The 20,853-nt window shown below is 44.6% G+C and overlaps 1 protein-coding gene across 1 annotated transcript in view; it reads left to right on the forward strand.

Annotated features, from left to right (window-relative positions):
* Nucleotides 1–20,853, forward strand: part of MOGAT1 (monoacylglycerol O-acyltransferase 1) — a 33,039-nt gene that overhangs the window by 1,595 nt on the left and 10,591 nt on the right. The window contains exons 2-4 of the mRNA XM_055345426.1: nucleotides 14,928–15,106; nucleotides 15,544–15,748; nucleotides 19,931–20,105. Coding sequence (XP_055201401.1) covers nucleotides 14,928–15,106; nucleotides 15,544–15,748; nucleotides 19,931–20,105 — 559 coding nt within the window. The remainder of the gene's footprint in view (nucleotides 1–14,927; nucleotides 15,107–15,543; nucleotides 15,749–19,930; nucleotides 20,106–20,853) is intronic.

Consider the following 20,853-nt stretch of genomic DNA (forward strand, 5'->3'; position numbering starts at 1 on the left):
CCCTGCATGTTTGTTCAGCTCTTGGAGTAAATGGGGGATGATATGAACGAGGGAGGAATTCTCAGGAACTTGCCCTCTTCTGAAGGCTAACGTCATTTGTGTGCCACAATGAGGTCATGGGTCGTCTGCCGTAGAGGCCACAGGGATAACAGTAATAAACTCATCGCACTGTAGACCTCTGCATTTTTGAAATGGTTTCAAATTTTTGTTTTGAAGATTTTATTTATTCCTGAGAGACATAGAGAGAAGCAGAGACATGGAAGGAGAAGCAAGCTCGTGACACGGAGCCCAATGCAGGACTCGATCTTAGGACCAGGATCATGCCCTGAGCCAAAGACAGATGCTCAACTGCTGAGCCCCCCTGGGGGGCGTCCCAGGTTTCACATTTTGAATGCCTAGGTCAAGTGGCTCTCCACCCTGCATTCACATTAGAATCACTGGAGGAGCTTCTAAAAATTTCAGATGCCTAGGCCCTGTCCATAGAAGGTCTTGTTCATCTGTTAGAGAATGGAGCCCATGCATCAATGTGGTTTTTTTAAAGATTTTATTTATTTATTTGAGGGGGAGATAGAGAGGGCAGGTGCGCACACAGGCGAGGGTGCAGGAGCAGGGGAGGGAGTAGCAGACTCCGTGCTGAACAGGGAGCCCCATGCAGGGCCCCATCTCAGGACCCCAGGGTCACGACCTAAGCTGAAGGCAGACACTTGCCTGAGCCACCCAGGTGTCCCTCAATATTTTGTGTATCTATGTAAATATATAAATATGTGTGTGTGCGTAAACACAGACTCTCCGAGTGACCCTAGTGTACGACTTACGACTCGGGTTTACTGAAAAAGGAACTTCGAACCGTTAACACATTAAGTCCTCCCAGGCCAGACTGTGGACACAAGTGTGCCAGCATCACACTCCATTTTGAACTAGAGCAGAGGAGCATTGACATAACACACTCACTGCGGGCCTGGTGTGTGCCGGGTCCCTCCGCGCCATACGCTCGTAACCCTGCAATCTTCACAACCACGCTCTGAGGCAACGGGTGTTGGTTCCTGCCCTCGTTGGACAGATGAAGGGACCGACAGGTGACATGGGCTGTTGGAGGTCACAGGGCTAGTGGGGGGCGGGGGCTGGATGCAAACCCAAGTGTTGCACCCGGGGTCCCTGCTTTCACCACTGTGCCACCTACTTGAATGGCTTGGACTCGGAGACTATCTTCCTCGCTGATCAGTCACAGCTCTGGTGGCCCACTGTCCTTTCTCTCGTGGCCTTCATCATGGCTTGTCATTACCGTCCTCGCCCGGAGGCAAGCTCTCTACCCCGTGTGTGTCTCGCTGTATTGACCAAGGGACCCTCACAGCCACCTGTAAGGTGGGTGCTACCCCTGTGGACCTTTTACAAGCGAGGGCGCTCGAGGTGGAGCGAGTTGCTCAAGGTCACAGGGCTCTAAGGTGGTGAAGCCACAGATGTCAAACGTGAATGAACTGGTGACTTAGGTTTATAACTAATGATTCTTAATTTGGGTCCGACTGGAGTGGCTTGCAGATCATTTAAGTGCTTTTATTGCATGAATCTGATATTTGTCTTACCAGGAGCATGTTATTTTGTACTCTATATTTTGGTAATTGTATTTTTGGAAACTTTCAAACACACGGGGGCGCCTGGGTGGCTCAGTCAGTGAAGTGTCTGCCTTCATCTCAGGTCATGACCTTGGGGTCCTGGGAACAGCCCCATGGGGGGGGGGCGTCCTGCCCAGCTGGGAATCTGCTTCTCCCTCTCCCTCTGTCCCTCCCCCTGCTCGTGCTCTTTTCTCACTCACTCTCAAATAAATTAATTAAATATTTTTTTAAAAAAACTTTCAAGCATACAAAAAGCACAGAGAAGTGTATGAAGTGTCCCATGCCCGTTACCTGGGTTTATAGTTATTTTAACAATTTGCCATATTAGTTTCAGCTGTGGTTTTTGCAGAACTATCTTAAAACAACTCCTTATATTTTAATCCCAAGTACTTTAGTAGGCGCTTGTAAAACTGGCTATTTTTTATGTAATCATATTACATGTGTAGTATAATCACTTAAAATCACTTGAGCTAAGTTCACATTTCCTACACTATGTCAAAAATACACTTTTATTGGTGATTTATTTGAACCAGGTTCCAAGCAAGACCCTTTGTGTTGCATTTGGTTTTTACCTGTCTTTTGGTTTGGAACTATGTTCCTGGTTTGTTTTCTTGTCAGAATAGCACCAGGGAAACCAGGTTGTCCTGCAAGATGTCTCTCCCCTTCAGGGTTTTCCCTGATCGTTTCTTTGTTGTGTTAACCTGTGCCTCAACCTCCTGTTTGTCTTCTATAGTGGAAGTTAGATCTGAGGCTTGATTAGATTTAGGGGAAGACCTTTGTGGCAAGGTCTCTTCCCACACCCTGCCGTGTGCTTCATGTCACATTATGTCAGGATGTACATCAAGTCTAGTTGTCCCATTAAGAGCGTCTAAGAGTAATCAGGGTGCAGGCAGGAAGTGATCTGAGGGCTGGTAATTGGCATGTGCAAACAAATTCTCCATTGACTGTTGTTGCCCTTTCACCTTGTGGTTTGAGTCTCCATCAGTGATCCTCGCTATTTGGACTCCAAAATTCATCCTATCCTTCATTCTTCACATACTAGCCAGAATTTATGCAAAGAATAATCCGCCCCCCCAATCATCTAGGGCCATTTGACTATACCCTACAATTCAATTCTTACTGGGAATGTAGGATAAGAACTTACTTACTTCCATTTAATTATCAATTTCAGAGGAAGGAGTCGATGTAGTAGCTACTTCCAATGGTGACAAGAGTCTTTATTAACGACGTTATTTTAAGATCTCTAAATCAGAATCTTGGCATGCATTTTCTTTCCAGGAAATGACTTTAAGCTCTTAGACATTGAAATACATTTTTGAAATCCCAAAATGTTTCATTTAGTCATGAAACCAAACACTCTTTCCTTGAGATAAATGTTAAATACCTGTCATCCAGCATTATAACATTGTATTCGTTTCAGGTGGATGACATAGGGATTTGATACGTGTGTGTATTATGAAATGATGGCCACCATAAGTTAAGTCTATCACCACACATAGTTATATTTTTCCTTGTGATAAGAGCTTTTAAGACTCACTCTCTTAGCTTTGAAATACAATACAGTATTGTCTCCTGTAGTGACCATGCTGTGTGTTACACCCCCAGGACTTATTTATCTTATAAATGGGAGTTGGTACCTTTTGACCACCTTCAGCCATTTTGCCCACCCCTCTGCCCCCTGCTTCAGGCAACCACCCATCTGTTCTCTGTATTTATGAATTAGTTTGTTTCTGTGTTTGTGTTTTTAGAGAGGGAGGGGAGCCTGATGTGGGGCTTGACCTCACCACCCTGAGATCATGCCCTGAGCTGAAGCCAAGTCTGATGCTTCACCAACTGAGCCACCCAGACACCTCTATGGATAAGTTTTTTTGTTGTCTTTTTAACATTTCACACACAAATGATATCATACAGTGTTCTCGGTCTCATCTATTCCACATAGCATAATATCCTCAAGGTCTCTCCAGTGGTATCACAAATGTCAGGATTTCCTTTTTTTTTTTTTAATGACTGAATAATATATATATATATATTATAGAAAATCACATTTTCTTAATCTATGGACACTTAAGTTGTTTCCGTGGCTTGGCCACAGTAGGCAATGCTGCAGTGAACACAGGGGGTGCAGATGTCTTTTTGAGACAGTGATTTTATTTCCTTTGGATAAATACTGAGAAGCGGGATTTCTAGATCAGCTGCCATCCAATCTTAATATTCAAGAACTGAAATGGTATATACTAGCTTGTGTGCTACCAGCCTGCTAGCTAAAAAGTGGGAAGCTACAAAAGAGGGAGCCAACATTTATTGACTATCTTCTACCTATAACAGGTTGTGGCAAAGATCACCAGGTTTCCTATTTATTTATTCATTTATGAAGATTTTACTTATTTATTCATGAGAGACGGGGAGAGAGGCAGAGATACAGGCAGAGGAAGAAGCAAGCTCCCCTCTGAGCAGGGAGCCCGATGCAGGACTCGATCCCAGGATCACACCCTGAGCCAAAGGCAGATGCTCAACCACTGAGCCCCCCAGACACCCCAGGTTTAACTTTTTAAGAAAGTGCCAGACTTTCTTCCCAAGTACTTGTACTATTTATATTCCCACCAGCAGCACATGAAGGTACCACTCTTCCAGATCCTAGCCATCACTTTATATAGCCATTTATTAAAAACTTTGTGAATAAGCACGCAGTAATGTTTCATCGTGGTTTTAGTTTGCATTTCCCTAATGGCTAATGATGATGAGCATCTTAGGCTTATTTGCTATCTGTATATCTTATCTTTGCAAGTGCCTGTTTAAATCTTTTGTCCATTTTTATTTTTTTTTTAATTTTTTTTATTTATTTATGATAATCACAGAGAGAGAGAGAGAGGCAGAGACACAGGCAGAGGGAGAAGCAGGCTCCATGCACCGGGAGCCCGACGTGGGATTCGATCCCGGGTCTCCAGGATCGCGCCCTGGGCCAAAGGCAGGCGCTAAACCGCTGCGCCACCCAGGGATCCCTCTTTTGTCCATTTTTAATTGAGTTGCTTGTCTATTGGGTTTAGACAGTTGGCTGTGTTCTTCTGGATCCGAGTCTTATCAGGTATATACTTTGTATAGAATTTTCTTTTTTTTTTTAATTTTTATTTATTCATGATAGTCACATAGAATGAGAGAGAGAGAGGCAGAGACACAGGCAGAGGGAGAAGCAGGCTCCATGCACCGGGAACCCGATGTGGGACTCGATCCTGGATCTCCAGGATCGCGCCCTGGGCCAAAGGCAGGCGCTAAACCGCTGCGCCACCCAGGGATCCCCTGTATAGAATTTTCTTACACTCTAGGGATTCTCGTTTCATTGTATAAACAGAGTCATTAGAAGAACAGAAATTTTTAATTTTGATGGAGTTCAATTTACCCATATTTTTTTTGTGAATGATAGGTTTGGTGTTTTATCTAGGAATTTTTGCTTCATCCAAAGTCAGAAAGATTTTTTTATATTTTCTTCTACGTGTTTTATAGTTTTAGGTTTTATATATAGGTTTGTGGTTCATTTGGAGTTAATTTTTGCATATGCTACAAGGCCTAAGTGCATTTTTTGCATATATATAATCCAGTTGTTCCAGCTCCATATGTTATTTTTTTTTATTTTTTTATTTTTATTTTTATTTTTTTAAATTTTTTTTTGTTTTGTTTTATTTATTTATGATAGGCGCACAGTGAGAGAGAGAGAGGCAGAGACACAGGCAGAGGGAGAAGCAGGCTCCATACACCGGGAGCCCGACGTGGGATTTGATCCCGGGTCTCCAGGATCGCGCCCTGGGCCAAAGGCAGGCGCTAAACCGCTGCACCACCCAGGGATCCCCAGCTCCATATGTTAAAAAAAAAAAACAAAATGTGTTCCTTCTCTGCTGTCACGCCCTTGTGTCTTTGACAAAAGTTAGTTATGCATACGTAGGTGGGTTTATTTCTGGACTCTCTGTTCTGTTCCATTCATCTGTCTGCCTATCTTGATGGCAGTACAATGCTGATGTGATTACTGTAGATTTATCATAACTTGTGGAATCAGCTCTTGTTAGCCCTCAAACCTTGACACATTTTTTTTCTTCCAGAGTTATTATCCTATAGATTCTTTGTGTTTCCGTTTGCACTTTAGAATCAACTTGTCAAGGTCCACACACAAGAAAATCTGCGATTTTCATTGGGATTGATTTTTGATTGAGATTAGCCTATAGATTAATTTGGAGAAAATTGAGATCTCAAAAATACTGAGTCTTCGCTGTGTGATTTTATTTATAGCAGAGCATGTTTAAGAATCACTTGGGGATTTTTGTTGAAATGCAAATTCCCCCAGAGACTTTGATTCTGCAGGTCTCAGGGCCATTACATTTTCTTAAACTTTATTTTGAAATAATTTCAGAAATACTCATTGTAGAAAATTAAAATTCTGGAAAATTACAAAAACTCTAATATTCCTTCATCAAATTCCCCAATTGTCAACATTTTACCATGTTTTCTTTTCTTTCTCCTTGCCTCTCTCTCCACAAACACAATTATTATTTTTTTAACTCTTTAAGGATAAGCCACAGACATGGTTTCTCTTTATTGTTAAGTACTTTATATTTCTTAAAACCAAGGGTACTCTCTTACATAACCACAGTATAAGTATCCAAATGAGAAAAATAACAGTGATACTGTTTAACAGTCTAATTCGTACATAGACCCTATTCACATTTCAGTAACTGCCCCACAAATGTCCTTTATAGCAAAGGAACCCACATGTTGTATTTAGTTGTCTCTTTTATTATAGTTTTCAGTTTGTAGCTATTCAAAGTAGTTGTGCTTTTTTTCAGATTGTAAACATTTCAGAAATAGCAAGAGCATGGAACTAGTTTCAGCAGGATCCTGTTAATTTATTTGCATTCATTAGGTGAAGAAGTAGGTCCAGTAATGGATTTGCTTTTAAGCAAGAAAAATGTAGTTCTGTCTCCCTAAAACTTTTTAAAAAGCGTGTGGAACAGACCCACATGTGAGGAATACTGAGCTGCACCATTCTGCAGAGAGGTCTGAGGTTTCTCTTTTAGCACCATCCTAAGAAACTCTGGGAGGTAAGTTCCCTTCAAGCAGGAATTTTAAAATCAGGGATCCCTGGGTGGCGCAGCGGTTTGGCGCCTGCCTTTGGCCCAGGGCACGATCCTGGAGACCCGGGATCGAATCCCACGTCGGGCTCCCGGTGCATGGAGCCTGCTTCTCCCTCTGCCTGTGTCTCTGCCTCTCTTTCTCTCTCTCTGTAGCTATCATAAATAAATTAAAAAAAAAAAGGAATTTTAAAAATCAGAAGAATGTTACCCATACATTCTTATAATTGATAGATGGCCCTGATTGTGTTTTGAAATATAATGCCTCAGGAACAGGAAAGAAAAGAGTGTGATGTGCTAAACTCTTGAGTTCCATTTTCTTCCTCCATCCCGTTACATGGTTAAAATATGTATAGGAAAAATTTGTCATAGAGGAAAAATGAAAACCTCTTGGATACAAGTGGGAAGGATACACATACAAATTACATGTTTTCAATTATGTAATTATTTAAATATTTAATTATTTCTTAATATTTAATCCAAGTAAAAAAACTTAAGTGGTTTTTGCAATATTTTTCTGATGCTGTTGCTCATGGAAATTTAATAGAATCATGTTCAAGATGAAAATATTCTTACATAAGTAGATTTGTTCTACAGTTTTTTCTTTTCTTTCTAGCGGAGCCATTTCTTTTTTAAAAAATAATCTTTTGAGTATAAGATAATTTGGACTAATTATTAGAAAAATTGAAAAGTGTAGAAGAGCTTTTAAAGACCCTAGGAAGGGGATCCCTGGGTGGCGCAGTGGTTTAGCGCCTGCCTTTGGCCCAGGGCGCGATCTTGGAGACCCGGGATCGAATCCCACGTCGGGCTCCCGGTGCATGGAGCCTGCTTCTCCCTCTGCCTGTGTCTCTGCCTCTCTCTCTCTCACTGTGTGCCTATCATAAATAAATAAAATTTAAAAAATAAAGACCCTAGGAAAATTCCATATTCTCATTCATAAGTAATTATTATTAATATTTTGGCATATTTTCCCCTCCTGTTTATTTTTTTAAAATTAATTTTTAATGGGAAGCCCAGGTGGCTCAGTGGTTTAGCTCCGCCTTCAGCCCAGGGCCTGATCCTGGAGACCTGATATTGAGTCTCACGTTGGGCTCCCTGCGTGGAGCCTGCTTCTCCCTCTGCCTGTGTCTCTGCCTCTCTCTCTCTCTGTCTCTCGTGAATAAATACATAAAATCTTTTTAAAAATTAATTAATTTTTACTGAAGTTATCTACATACTGGAGAATAAAACAAATAACGTTTTGGATTGAACTGTGTGCCATTGGTGTTTTTGTTTTTTAAGATTTTATTTATTTATTCATGAGAGGCACACAGAGAGAGGCAGAGACACAGGCAGAGGGAGAAGCAGGCTCCCTGCAGGGCCCCGATGCGGGACTCGATCTCAGGACCCTGGGGTCACAACCTGAGCTGAAGGCCGATGCTCAACCGCTGGGCCACCCAGGTGCCCCACCATTGGTGTTTTTGAAGGTCTCAGGCAGTCAGGGCTAATAACATTTATTGAGAGTTTCCCATATACCATCACTATTCTAGAAGCTTTCTGTGAATTAACTTTCTTTTTTTTTTTTAACTAAGTTTCTTTAACCAATTATTTTTCCATGGTATAAATATCACTGTCTTAAATTTTGAAAAACCGATAGATAGTTAAGCCTAGAACTTATAGGGACTTAACCAATTTATCTACATCAGGTCTTTGAAGAAGTGCCTATAAGGCAAAACACGTTATTAAGGATTCATCGACTTTTCAAATTCTGCCAACACTGACGAGCATCTGCCCCGGCTTAGACACTGCACGGTGCCCTTGCACGCGTACTTTCTGGCTCAGCGCCCTTGCACTGATTGTCGGCATCCAGGTGTGTGCACTGGGTCAGAATGGGTGGGAGCCGCAGGGGAAGAGCGGTAGTGCCTGCAGCAGAGGTGGCTTGTGGCCACCACCTGAGCCCCGAGGGGCCTCCCCCCACCCCAAAAAGTGTAGACCCTGCCCCGACTCCTTGCCAGAAGCCTTCAGTTCATGGAAAGAATATAATCTTCATCCCTGGTTGTGCTAGAACCCTTCTTTTCTATAAAGCTGGGGAAACCCCAAGGCAGCTTTGAAGCCAGAGGTGAGTGTTGAATCCATCATCCCGTCTGCACCACATGAGAGTTTGAAAGTCAAGACTGTTTCGAGGCTGCGGTGCAGGCTCCGTGAGGCTCCCACGCGGTCCCAGCCACGCAGCAGCGCTTCACCTGCTGTGATCACTTACATGTGTGGTTCATGCATTTCCTCCCATCTTTTAATTATGGAAAGTTTCAAACCTGCAGAAGAACTGAAAGAATAGTTCAGTAAGCATTTTTTTAAACCTGGATTCACCAGCTCTTAGAGTTTTTCTACATTTGCCACCGTCACGTTCTGTCCCTCTCCACACACTTTGTTATTGCTGCTGTTGAACCATTTGGAAGTGAGAAATTAAGCTGTAAACATCATGGTACTTCATGCTAAATACTATAGAATGTGCCTCTTGAAAACAAGGATTTTTTTTTCCTTTTTTAAAAAGATTTTTTATTTATTCATTCAAGAGAGAACAGAGAGAGGCAGAGACTCAGGCTCTCTGCAGGGGCCTGACGCGGGACTCGATCCCAGGCCTCGGGATCACGCCCTGAGTCAAAGGCAGACGCTGAACTGCTGAGCCAGCCAGGCGTCCCGAAAACAAGGATTTTCTTCATAATCACAATCCAGATATCATACCCAAGAAGTTTGTCAGTGATATAATAATCTTATTTAATATATGGTTCATATTCAGATTTCCTTAACGGTCTTCAAATTTTCCTTTAAAGACAGACCAGCTCCTACACCTTTGGTTTTTTTGTTTTTGTTTTTTTTTTAAGATTTTATTTGAGAGAATGAGCAAGGGGGACAAGCAGACTCCCCATTGAGCAGGGAGCCCGACAGGACACAGGCTCGATCCTAGCATCCTGGGATCAGGACCAGAGTTGAAGGCAGATGCTTAACCGATGGAGCCACCCGGGTGTCCCACCTCTTGTTTTTTAATCTCTTGTAACTCTGGTATTTTTCTGAAGAGCCCCAGCTGATTATCTTATAGAATGTCCCAGAGTCTGGACTTGCCTAATTATGTTGTCATGATTCGAGTCAGGTTAACCATTTTTGCAAAAAGATCACAAAGGTGAAGAGGCGTATTTCCCGTTAGGTCATATCAAGAGGCATCATGTCATTTTGTCCCTTTATTGGTGATGTTACATTTAACGACAATGCCCTACATTTTGGCCGAGCCTCATTTCTGACGTTTAGTACTGTTGAGGCAGGTGGGGCATGCGGCATTATTCACAGGAGCCAAAAGGTAGGAACTGCCCAAATGTTGAATGACGACTGTTGAACAGATGAATGGGTAAACGAATCGTCATATGGCCCATACAGGGGGACATCATTCAGCCCTAAAGGAGAACGAATACATACTCATACGATAGGTGCGCACTGATACATACTTCAAGATGGATGAGCCTCAAAAACCTGATGTTAAGTGAAAGTCTACACAAGCTTACATATTGGATCATTCCATTTCTATGAAATACCTAGAGCAGGTAAATCCTTAGAAACGTAATGCAGATTGGTGGTGGCTGGGGCATAAAAGAAGGGAATTGGAATAACTGCCTGATGGGTTCAGGGTTATATTTTTGAGTGATCTGAGTATTTTGCAACCAGGTACATGTGGTAGTTATACAGCATTGTGAATGTATTAAGTGTCACCAGATTGATTTCTTGAAAATTGTTAATTTATGTGAGTTTCACCCCAATAAAAAGTGAGGGGGAAGCAGCTTCCTGATGATGTAGAGGAAGTAGAATGTACGGGTGTGAGGTTATAATGGAGGATGAAAGATAGAGGCTGGCGAGGGGCTTTCCATTCAACATTAGCCTCAGTTGAAGCAACTGAAATGTCAGGCCTTCGGTGCAGCCTGGTTGGTGGATCAAGGCTGTTTTCGAAGGTATCAACCTCAGTTTTGAAAACTGCACATTGTGCTGGAGTAGACTTTTGTATCTTTTTGACCTCCAATTCAGGAGAGTCGTGTTACCTGGGATTGCTTAATGAGCTAAGAATAGAAAAGAGAGGTGATCTGGTCACCTGGTTTTTTTGATGTTTTCTTCTTTCCATCCGACTTAGGATCATGGGATTTCAAAAGCTATTTTGGTGCTGTTCATGATACGGAATATTAAAGAATGTATGCAATGTGTGGAGTGGGAGTTAAAATTAGAACAGCTCCTTTGGACTGCGAAGGATCAAAGTGTATCAAGTGACAGGTGTTGATGCTTGGTGATCCAGGGTTTTACTGACCGACTGTCCACTAGAAATAAATTGAAATGTGGGGAAATGTTATGCGAGATTATGTTTAGAGAGAAAATCTGCTAGAAGCCCATGTTTTCAAAAAGAAAAGAATGGTTGAATTGGTATTCCCAGTCAATGGAATGTCCATCAGCCATCAAAAACCATTTATGAAGAGGTTTTAATACCAGATTTATGATATGAAACAGTGTGAGGTCATCACGAGAGATACGATATGGAAATTTTTTTTAAAGATTTTATTTATTCACGAGAGACCCACAGAGAGAGGCAGAGACACAGGCAGAGGGAGAAGCAGGCTCCACGCAGGGAGCCTGATGTGGGATTCGATCCCAGGTCTCCAGGATCACACTCTGGGCTGCAGGCGGCACTAAACCCCTGGGCCACCGGGGCTGCCCCAGAAAATTTTTTTTTTAAGATTTTATGTATTTATTCATGAGAGACACACAGAGAGAGGCAGAGACACAGGCAGAGGGAGAACCAGGCTCCCTGTGGGGAGCCCATTAGGGACTCGATCCTGGGACCCCAGGGTCATGACCTGAGCCAAAGGCAGATGCTCAACCACTGAGCCACCAAGGCGTCCCCGCAATATGGAAAATTTTTTTCAAAATGTGATCAACCATGTTACGGAAACAACCTGTTCATAGGGGAAAAAAAAAAAAAGACCGCAAGGAAAATTTTAACAATACTTTTTTTTGTTGAGTGACAAGAAGGTGGGTGATATTTTACCTGCTTTTACTTTTTGCACTCTCTGCAGGTGTAATGGTGTAAAGGTGAACACGGTTGCTATAATGCTGGCGCCCGTTGGTCAGGTGCTTGCTGCGGGCCAGGCCCATGACGTCTCTACGTTTATTTCCCTGCAGTCCCTGGAGGCAGGTGATGTGCTGGGCTCAGGTCACAGGTGCAGGGATTAAGGTTCAAGGAGTAAAAGAACCCGCCGCAGGCCGGGCAGCTAGCTGCTCGGTGGCAGGTTCCAGCGTGAGCAGCCCAACTCCAGATCCTCGGCTGAACCGCCATCCAGGTGGCACGTTTAGTGGCTGCTGAAGAGACACGCGTTCAAGTAGTGCGTGTGGGGTTGGGTTCAGGGGAACGCTGACCCGGCAGCCGCGGACTCTCTTTCTGGATCTGCTCTTGCCTCTTCTTGGTTCAAATTAAGTTCGTGTGCTTTCGGTCTCAGTTTCTCTATCATAGTGAGGAAAACAGAAACCTCTCGTTTGCCTGATTTTTTTTTTTTTTTTTTTTTATGCCTCTGAGCCTGCTGCTGCGCTTGTGATAACAATTTGCTAGTTTACGGTGCTGTTGCCATGAGCTAAGACTAGTTTGGTTTGGTTTTAAAAAAAAAAAGCATATGGGTTTAAGAATTCGGCAGATCCAGGTTCAAGCCCTTTGGATCCTTAAAAAAAAAAAAAAATCGCTGAGCCTCAGTTTCCACATCTGCAGAATGGGAACAGGACTGTGCGCCGTGAGGGTTGGGAGGAGAGAAACAGACGCTGCTCGAGGGAGGCAGTCGCCGCCAGGAACTGTCCCCTTCGATCCCTCCTCCATCAAGCCTCCCCTGATATAGCGTAGAGCCCGGGGTGATGAGACCTTTCTGAGTTTCTTACACATTTTTTTTTTTTTTTACACATTTTAGTAAAATAAAGGGAACATTAACCAACAGTGGCGAATTGTCAGCCCTGGGCCCTGGGCAGAGGGAAGCAGGTGAAGCAAAATGAAATGATCCTGGTAGGAATGAGGGCAGAGGACACCGTGTTCGGCTGTGCTTCTGGGGCCGTGGAAACTTGGCCGACTGTTCCAGAATGCAACAGGACACCCGGGAGGGGAGAGGGCGCATCCTCCCTTAACCTTGCACGCGGCCAAAGTGCACAAACTTTGGCCTACCGTAGACAGAGCAGCCCGGTCCTCTCATGGGGGTCCACTCTGTATTTAGGTTAAACCGATACTGGGCTCTTTATTGATTTCTGTGTCTCCAGAAATATACGTGGGGTTATTTTTGGCAAAAAAAAAAAAAAAAATTCATTTCCCAAACTGTAATAATAGGTCAGGGTGCTGTTAATCAGGTACCATGATGGTTTGGAACAAAAGTCTCTGTAACACAGTTGACAGGCAGTAGGCAGGAGTTTGGGGGATGGAAGTCAGCTCCAAAACCAAGACTACAGCACGTACCGGAGGAGGAAGAGCCAAGGATACTCCTTACAGGAGCAGGTGGCATTTATTGAGAGCATGCTGTGTGCCAAGCTTTATGACTTTATGCTCCCCTTTCTCTCTCATTAATATAATTCTCTCTCCCTCTTTTTTTTTTTTTAAAGATTTATATATTCATGAGAGACACAGAGAGAGGCAGAGACACAGGCAGAGGGAGAAGTAGGTTCCCTACGGGGAGCCCGATATGGGACTCGATCCCAGATCCTGGGATCACACCCTGAGCCAAAGGCAGATGCTCAACCCCTGAGCCACCAAGGTGTCCCTCTCTTTTTCAAAGATTTATTTATTTATCTAAGAGACAGCATGCAAGTGGGGGTGGGTGGGGGAGAGGGAGAGGATGTTGAGCAGACCTCTGGCTGAGTGTTGAGCTGGAGACCTGGGATTCAATCTCAGGATCCTGACATCATGACCTGAGCCGAAATCAAGAGTCAGACGCTTCACTGACTAAGCCACCCAGGTGCCTCATATCTTTCTTTCTAGAAGTATTTTTTAGTGTCTAATAGCACAGACATAAGAGGAAAATGTCTAGCTTGGCTTACTGCATGCAGTACCTTAAGGCAAACATTCTCATGACGACTACCCAGGTCAGGTTTTGTCAATTCTTGCTTCATGTATTTGAAGTTATGTCAGTAGGTGCATAAACAATTTGGGTTTTGCTTTGTCATAATGAAATGTTGCAAGTCGTGATAGATGAGCTATGATATAAAGAGTTCCTCCTGGGGCAGCCCGGGTGGCTCAGCGGTTTAGCGCCGCCTTCAGCCCAGGGCCTGATCCTGGAGACCTGGGATCGAGTCCCACGTCGGGCTCCCTGCATGGAGCCTGCTTCTGCCTCTGCCTGTGTCTGCCTCTGTCTCTCTGTCTCTCATGAATAAATAAATAAAATCTTTAAAAAAAAAGGGGGGGGTTCCTCCTATGCTATTTCTGTCTCTGGCCATAGAGATCCTGAAAACAGAGTTTGTTGCTAGAATGTTCCTTCTGGGGGCACCTGGGTCGCTCAGTGATTGAGCATCTGCCTTTGGCTCAGGGTGTGACCCCGGGGTCCTGGTATCGGGTCCCACACTGGGCTCCCCGCAGGGACCCTGCTTCTCCCTCTGCCTGTGTCTTTGCCTCTCTCTGTGTGTCTCTCAGAATAAATAAATAAAATCTTTGGGGGAGAAAAAAAAGAATGTTCCCCCTTTGTGGGCACACAATTAACGGCTGCCCAGCAAGGTGAATACTTGTAGCAGGGACTCCTTTGCGTTCCTTGTTCAGCAATGATTCCTCCAAAAATTATGTCAGGGAGGTGGTATAGACCATGGGCTTGGAGAGTGGACTGTGGATTTAGAACAACCACTTCCTTTCCCTGGGGCTTGGGCAATTCATTCAACCTCTCTCTGCCATTTTTAATTCTTTGGAAAGGACTGTGGCTGCTCCATTGATACTGCAGCTGCATAAGGATTAAATGAAACTATTTCGGCAGAGCACACAATCCAATACTTGGCATGTAGGAAATATCCAATAAATGTTAAATGACCCTATATCATTGCTGTCTTGTTATATTACCTCCCTCGAACTGAGGCTCAGTTTAACACACTTTGTGAATTAAGTCCCCCTGCCGTGGACCCCTGATTATATAGTCCAGTGAGCAGATGCTAACTGACCTGACCCCTGAGGTCTTCCCTGTTCCTACAGCGCAGGTGTGCATCGGAATCATAGTGGTACTGATCGTGCACAACTATTGGTTCCTCTACGTCCCTTATCTAACATGGCTTTGCCTTGACTGGCGGACCCCAGAGCAGGGAGGCAGGAGATCCAACTGGGTCAGAAGCTGGACCGTTTGGAGGTATTTTAAGGACTATTTTCCAATTCACGTGAGTACATTGGTTTTCTGTAGTATTATTTGGAGCGGGGAGAAGAATGGAAATTTGTTTTCATCACAGATAGGTCAGGCTTTTCTCCTTCCAGAGGGAAAAAGCCTTTTTTCTTTGACCCAAGTGACTAAATGGGACCTAAGCTAAATTGACACCATTTCGAAGGCTTTGTGGAGAGAGAGAATTTTCCAAGGTCTTCCAGGTTTTCTATTTATTTCTATTAATTTCTCAAGTCTCTGGGCTCAGGAAACAGTTTGTAAATTTGGAAACAGCTCTAACCCAGAGAACAACACAAGTCGTATTTCCCGTTTCCTTTTGACATAAAAACTAATCATGAGATTGTTTTGTTTTGCTTTGTTTCTTACTGGAAACTAATCTGGGACTGTGTTTTTTTTTGTTTTGTTTTGTTTTGTTTTTAAACTCATTATATACTGTAGCTCATCAAAACTTGGGATCTGGATCCAAGTCACAACTATATATTTGGGTTTCACCCGCACGGAGTGCTTGTTGCTGGAGCCTTTGGAAATTTTTGTACGAATCATTCAGACTTCGAGGAGCTGTTTCCTGGCTTCACTGCGTATCTTCACGTGCTCCCATTTTGGTTCCGGTGTCCTCTCTTTCGAGAATATCTGATGACTAGCGGTAAGTGAAGGCAGGTCACTGTTCCTACAGCGTTGTCAGGTGGCAGGACTACACAGGGTGTTCCCTCCCAAACACAGGTTTACAGTTCCTTCGTCAAACCCTGTGTCTGCAGCCCTGTCTGGTGCCTCATATGCTGCTCAGATGATTCTAGGCTCCCCCGCTGGACTGGAAGCTCCAGGAGGACATAGACTGTGTCTTTCTTTTCCACCCCGGGTGTCTAGCATAGTGCCTGGACTCCACGAATGTCCAGTAGATGTTAATTCAATGAAAGCATATAAATTGATGAATGCATTTTGTGCATCCAGATGTGGGGAAAAAAGGATCCTGGGTCAAACAAGCGAGAGATTACACCTTTGGGGAGGCACTTTGCATGTGTTTATGAGCCTCAGAGGTGGGAAATGTCCTCCACATGCCTTGAAGCAATGGCTGTGTATAAACTAAGCAAACTTAACCTGTCTTTTTCTTCCCAGATTAACTATAACTTGGCTCAGAAATGAGTTCATTCTACTCTGCCCTCTCTGAACTAGTGGAAGACTCTTGATTAATGAAACCAGGACTCTACCAATTCCAGGAATAAAATTTAGCTGGGATGCTAAGAAGACACTCTCTGAGTGTCCCCAGAGGCTAAGCTTGAGTTAACGGCTCTCACTTCAATTTGAGGGGTTCAGGTTTATTTGGTTTTCCAACCTGACCACCTTCCTGACCCAGCGTGACCTGCAATACCTTACAGACCGCTTTATGTGTATGGTCATTGCGTGTGTTAATTATCATGGCCTCGCATTTCCAGAGTATAAAGAAAAGTTGATAGCCTCTTTTGGAAAATTTGTAATTTCAGGATGGCAAATTCAGAGATATTTCAGTGGCATATCCAGAGATAGAATTTTCCAGGGTCTTCCAGGTTTTGTTTCTTTCTATTTCTCAAGCCTCTGTTGTCATAACACACCTGATAGGAAATCACTAAGCCCCGGCAGACCGGGATCCCTGGCTGGGTTCTGTGGATGGACCTTCACCCACGTATGGCCCTGGGCTCTCTGTCCAGCCTGGCCGTCACTGCATCTGGCCTCTAGAGGGTGCACCGAACCTCCAAACTACCATAGGTGCCCACAAAAAAAAAAAATCCCTTCCGTGGTTTGTGGTCCTTGATTCGGTTATTTTTATAAAAGGAAAAAAAAAAAATTAAAGGGGAAGTTTTTTTTTTAATTTCAAAAAAGCACAGAAATATATCTACAGTATCCTGTTTGCGGATTCCAAGCCACAGATGAGCTGGGGGTAGTGGTAACAGAGAGCAGGTGTGGCAAATTTATGGCCCAAGAGATGTGGGTATGTGGGTACCCCCGCCCCGTGGCCATGTCACATGCATATGATCAGCCTTAAGAGTCTGCCTCCGTTTGGGGCCCCCACAGTCCCTGCCATTTGCCTGAGCTGCCATTTGGGATGAAACGTGCCTGTTCCCTCTGGCTTGTGACAACGTGCCATCTTCTCCTTTGTGCCATACTTGAGATACCCGAAGAGCTAAATAAAAACGTCCAGCCTTGTGGCTGGTAGAGCTTTAGGGAGGTCCTTATCTCAGCGTGTGCCGAGTCCTCCTTTATTTCCCTGGAGCCAGGTTGCTAGGACAGCCTGGGCCGCGGCGGCCCTTGACCCCCGCCCGTCTCGCTGCCGCCACGGCCTGAGAGCCCCCGTGTGTGCCGAGCCCGTGTGGCAAGGAGCCAACGGAGTCGCAGAGGTCCCTTGCGAGCAGCGCCTGCTTCGCTCTTACCCAAGAGATCTCTGCCCCTCGTAAGTCCGGCCCGTTCCTCTTGGTCCGTTTCGGTGACTCCGTCCTCGTCGGGGCCCACCAGGGCTTGCCGCGTGGTTGAAGGCCGTGGCCCTTGCCGCGTGCCTCGGGGTCGGCAGGGAGCAGAGCTCGGGCCCCACAGCCAAGCACGGCTCGGAGGAGCCGGTGTGAGCAACAGCTGGTAGATGAGACGAGCCTCGTGCTGGATGCTCCTCGGGAGGGTAGCAACTGTCTGTGTCACGTCATCACACCTGACACGGCGTCCGGCCTGTAGCAGGTGCTCAGTGAGTGTGTTGAACCAAGGAACAAGTGACGAGTTGACGTGGTTGCTGCGGGGGGGGGGGGGTCTATATGGGAGGAGCTGCACTTCTGACCTGGATGACAAGATAGGTGATGGTCCCGGTTTCTCCGAGAGGTGATGTTGCGAGAATGACATTGAGAAAGAGTGCAGCGCACCGGGTTTAGGAACATGGAGTTCGAGGTGTCTTTGAGTTACCAAGGTAGAAATGTCCTTGGAAGTATGGGAAGTGTGGAGGGGCGCCTGGGGGGCTCGGTGGTTGAGCGTCTGCCTTTGGCTTGGGTCATGATCCAGGGTCCTGGGATCAAGTCCCACATCGGGCTCCCCGCAGGGAACCTGCTTCTCCCTCTGCCTGTGTCTCTGCCTCTCTCTGTGACTCTCATGAATAAAATCTTTTTAAAAACTAAAAAAAATTTTAAATTTTTTATAAAAGGAATTATGGGAGGAAGACATCCCAGGAGATAGATTTAGGAGAGCTCGGCACACGTAAGTGTTAGTTGAGTCCACGTGTGTAGATAACATTAGAAGGATCACGGACCAAGAAGGAGCCTGTCTTAGTTCAGCCTGCTGTAACACAGAACTGTAGCCCGGGTGACGGGATATCCAAGATTAAGGCCCTGGCAGATCCAGGGTCCAGTTCGAGACCCTCTCTGGCTGAAGGGCAGCCATCCTGTTACATCCTCACATGACGGAGAGACAGCACCCTACCTCCCTCCCTCTTTTTATAAGAACACAGATCCCATTTGGGGGGCTATGTTCTCATGACCCCATTACTTCCTAAAGGCCCTATTTCTTAATACCATCCTATGGGGGATGAGGGTTCCAACATAGAGATTTTAGAGGAATGAATATATGCAGTTCTTAGAGCCCTAAGACCGAGCAGCCTTTAAGGATGGCCTATCAGCAGAGCCTAGAGAGGGACCGGAGGCGTGGCCAGAGGAGAGCCAGGGTCTGGTAGCCCCCAAGGCCCTCTTTCCAATGAAAGTAATGCCTCCAGCTCCCGCTCAGCGCACGCAGGGCAGAATGGTGATGCCTTGAACTCAGGGGAAGTTCAAACCCATTGAGACTCAGCTTCTCTGTCCTCACCCACCCCCGCCACCCTCTGCCTCCTTAGTAAGTGGTTGGTCACTCGGAATCCTGAATCATTTTCTATTCCCCCAGTAATAGGATCTCACAGTAAAATGAGCATATAGTTTTCCTTTGAGAAGTGAAGTGTGTTGTGTCTTAATAAAGCCTGTCTGACGCATTCTTGTATGACTCAAAGAAAATGGTTAAAGCCAAGAATGGGAGAAAATGATAAGACTTTAAAAAGCAATTATCTCTGAAATACAGGTCATGAGTGGCTTGTGTTTTCATTTTTACTCTTTTCCTTTAAGACTTCATGGTATTTTCCTCCAAGAGTACATAGTATGTTCAAAGTCTGAAAAGGAATCTTTAAGCGTTATTTTTCTGTAGGAAAATGCCTGGTACAAAGACTGAACAATTATATGACTGTCTTCAATAAACAATTCACTAAAATCAGACTAGACATTTTTGGAACTATGTAAAGATCTGGTTATTTGTCAAATGTCTGAATTTTTAAACACCATTTACACTATAAATCTAAGTTTGGGAAACAACCCGTATAGGATATCTGAAAACAGGCCCTTTTGTGTTCAGAAGATCCAGTGTAACCTCTTGGAAAGGATATGCTTTTTGATCCTGAGCCAAGATTCACCAGGGTGGTAGTGGTCAAGGTCACCATGTACAGCTATGCAGGTTGTACACTGAACAACTGCACAAGGCACCTTTTACTTATCATACAATATGAATAGAGTCCGTAGAGTTGAGCAAGTGTACAGCCCACCCAAATAGGTGGTGAATCTAATAACAAGTGACATTTTAACGACCTAACCCATCACCTGCCGAAATGTTAGATCTTACTAATGGAATATGTTACCAAAGATCTATCTGGCTGTGACAAAATTATAAATATAAGCTGTTCCAAATGTAAGCAGGCCCGGGAATTTTGTTAAATGTTCACTGACGTCAAAGAACATTATGGTGAAGAATATTTTCATTTTTAAGACACGCTAAATACTTAAGCCCTTTTATTTTCTTCATTAAGGGTCAGTCTCAGTTTCTAAGAAAAGTGTGTCCTATGTGCTGAGCAAGGAGGGAGGTGGAAACATTTCAGTCATTGTTCTTGGGGGTGCAGAAGAATCGCTGGATGCCCATCCTGGAAAATTCACTCTGTTCATCCGCCAGCGGAAAGGATTTGTTAAAGTGGCTTTGACCCATGGGTAAGTCGCTTCTCGTTTCCAGTACCTGGGGTAGAGAAGTTAAGGCATCATTAAATGAACACAAGAAATAAGGTAATTTTTCTCGTCCTTAAAGCAGACTTCCTCTTAGCTGACCCTACGGTAAAAGCAGATGTGGATGTTCGTGGAAAATGGGTACAACCGTCCCACTGAGGGAGCTCAGCCCCGTGGGAGCCAGAAGTTAAACTTACCTTTAAAGGCAAAGCAAACGGGGGGGGGGCCCAGGTGGCTCAGTCAGTTCGGCCTATACCTTCGGCTCCGGTCATGATCCCAGGTCCTGGGATCGAGCCCCACATGGGTCCCTGCTCCGCAGGGAGGCTGCTTCTCTCTTTCCCAGGGCTGCTCCCTGCCTCTCATTCATATTCATATTCTCTCTCTCTCTCTCTCTCTCTCTCTCTCTCTCTGTCAAATAAATAAATAGATCCGGACTGCCCGGGTGGCTTAGCGGTTTAACGCCACCTTCAGCCCAGGGTGTGATCCTGTAGTCCCGGGATCGAGTCCTGCGTCAGGCTCCCTGCATGGAGCTTGCTTCTCCCTCTGCCTGTGTCTCTGCCCCCCCTTCTCTCTCATGAATAAACAAATAAAATCTTTAAAATAATAAGTTAATAGAATCCTTTTTTAAAAAACAAAAATACAAAATTTTATATATACAGAGTATAAACGTCCAGCCCAATGAACAAACGAATCATGGCCCCAACGATAGGTAGAAAAGAAGCCTCCTGGGGCCTTG

Source organism: Nyctereutes procyonoides, unplaced genomic scaffold, assembly GCF_905146905.1.
Source record: "Nyctereutes procyonoides isolate TBG_1078 unplaced genomic scaffold, NYPRO_anot_genome, whole genome shotgun sequence".
NCBI classification, from domain to species: Eukaryota; Metazoa; Chordata; class Mammalia; order Carnivora; family Canidae; genus Nyctereutes; species Nyctereutes procyonoides.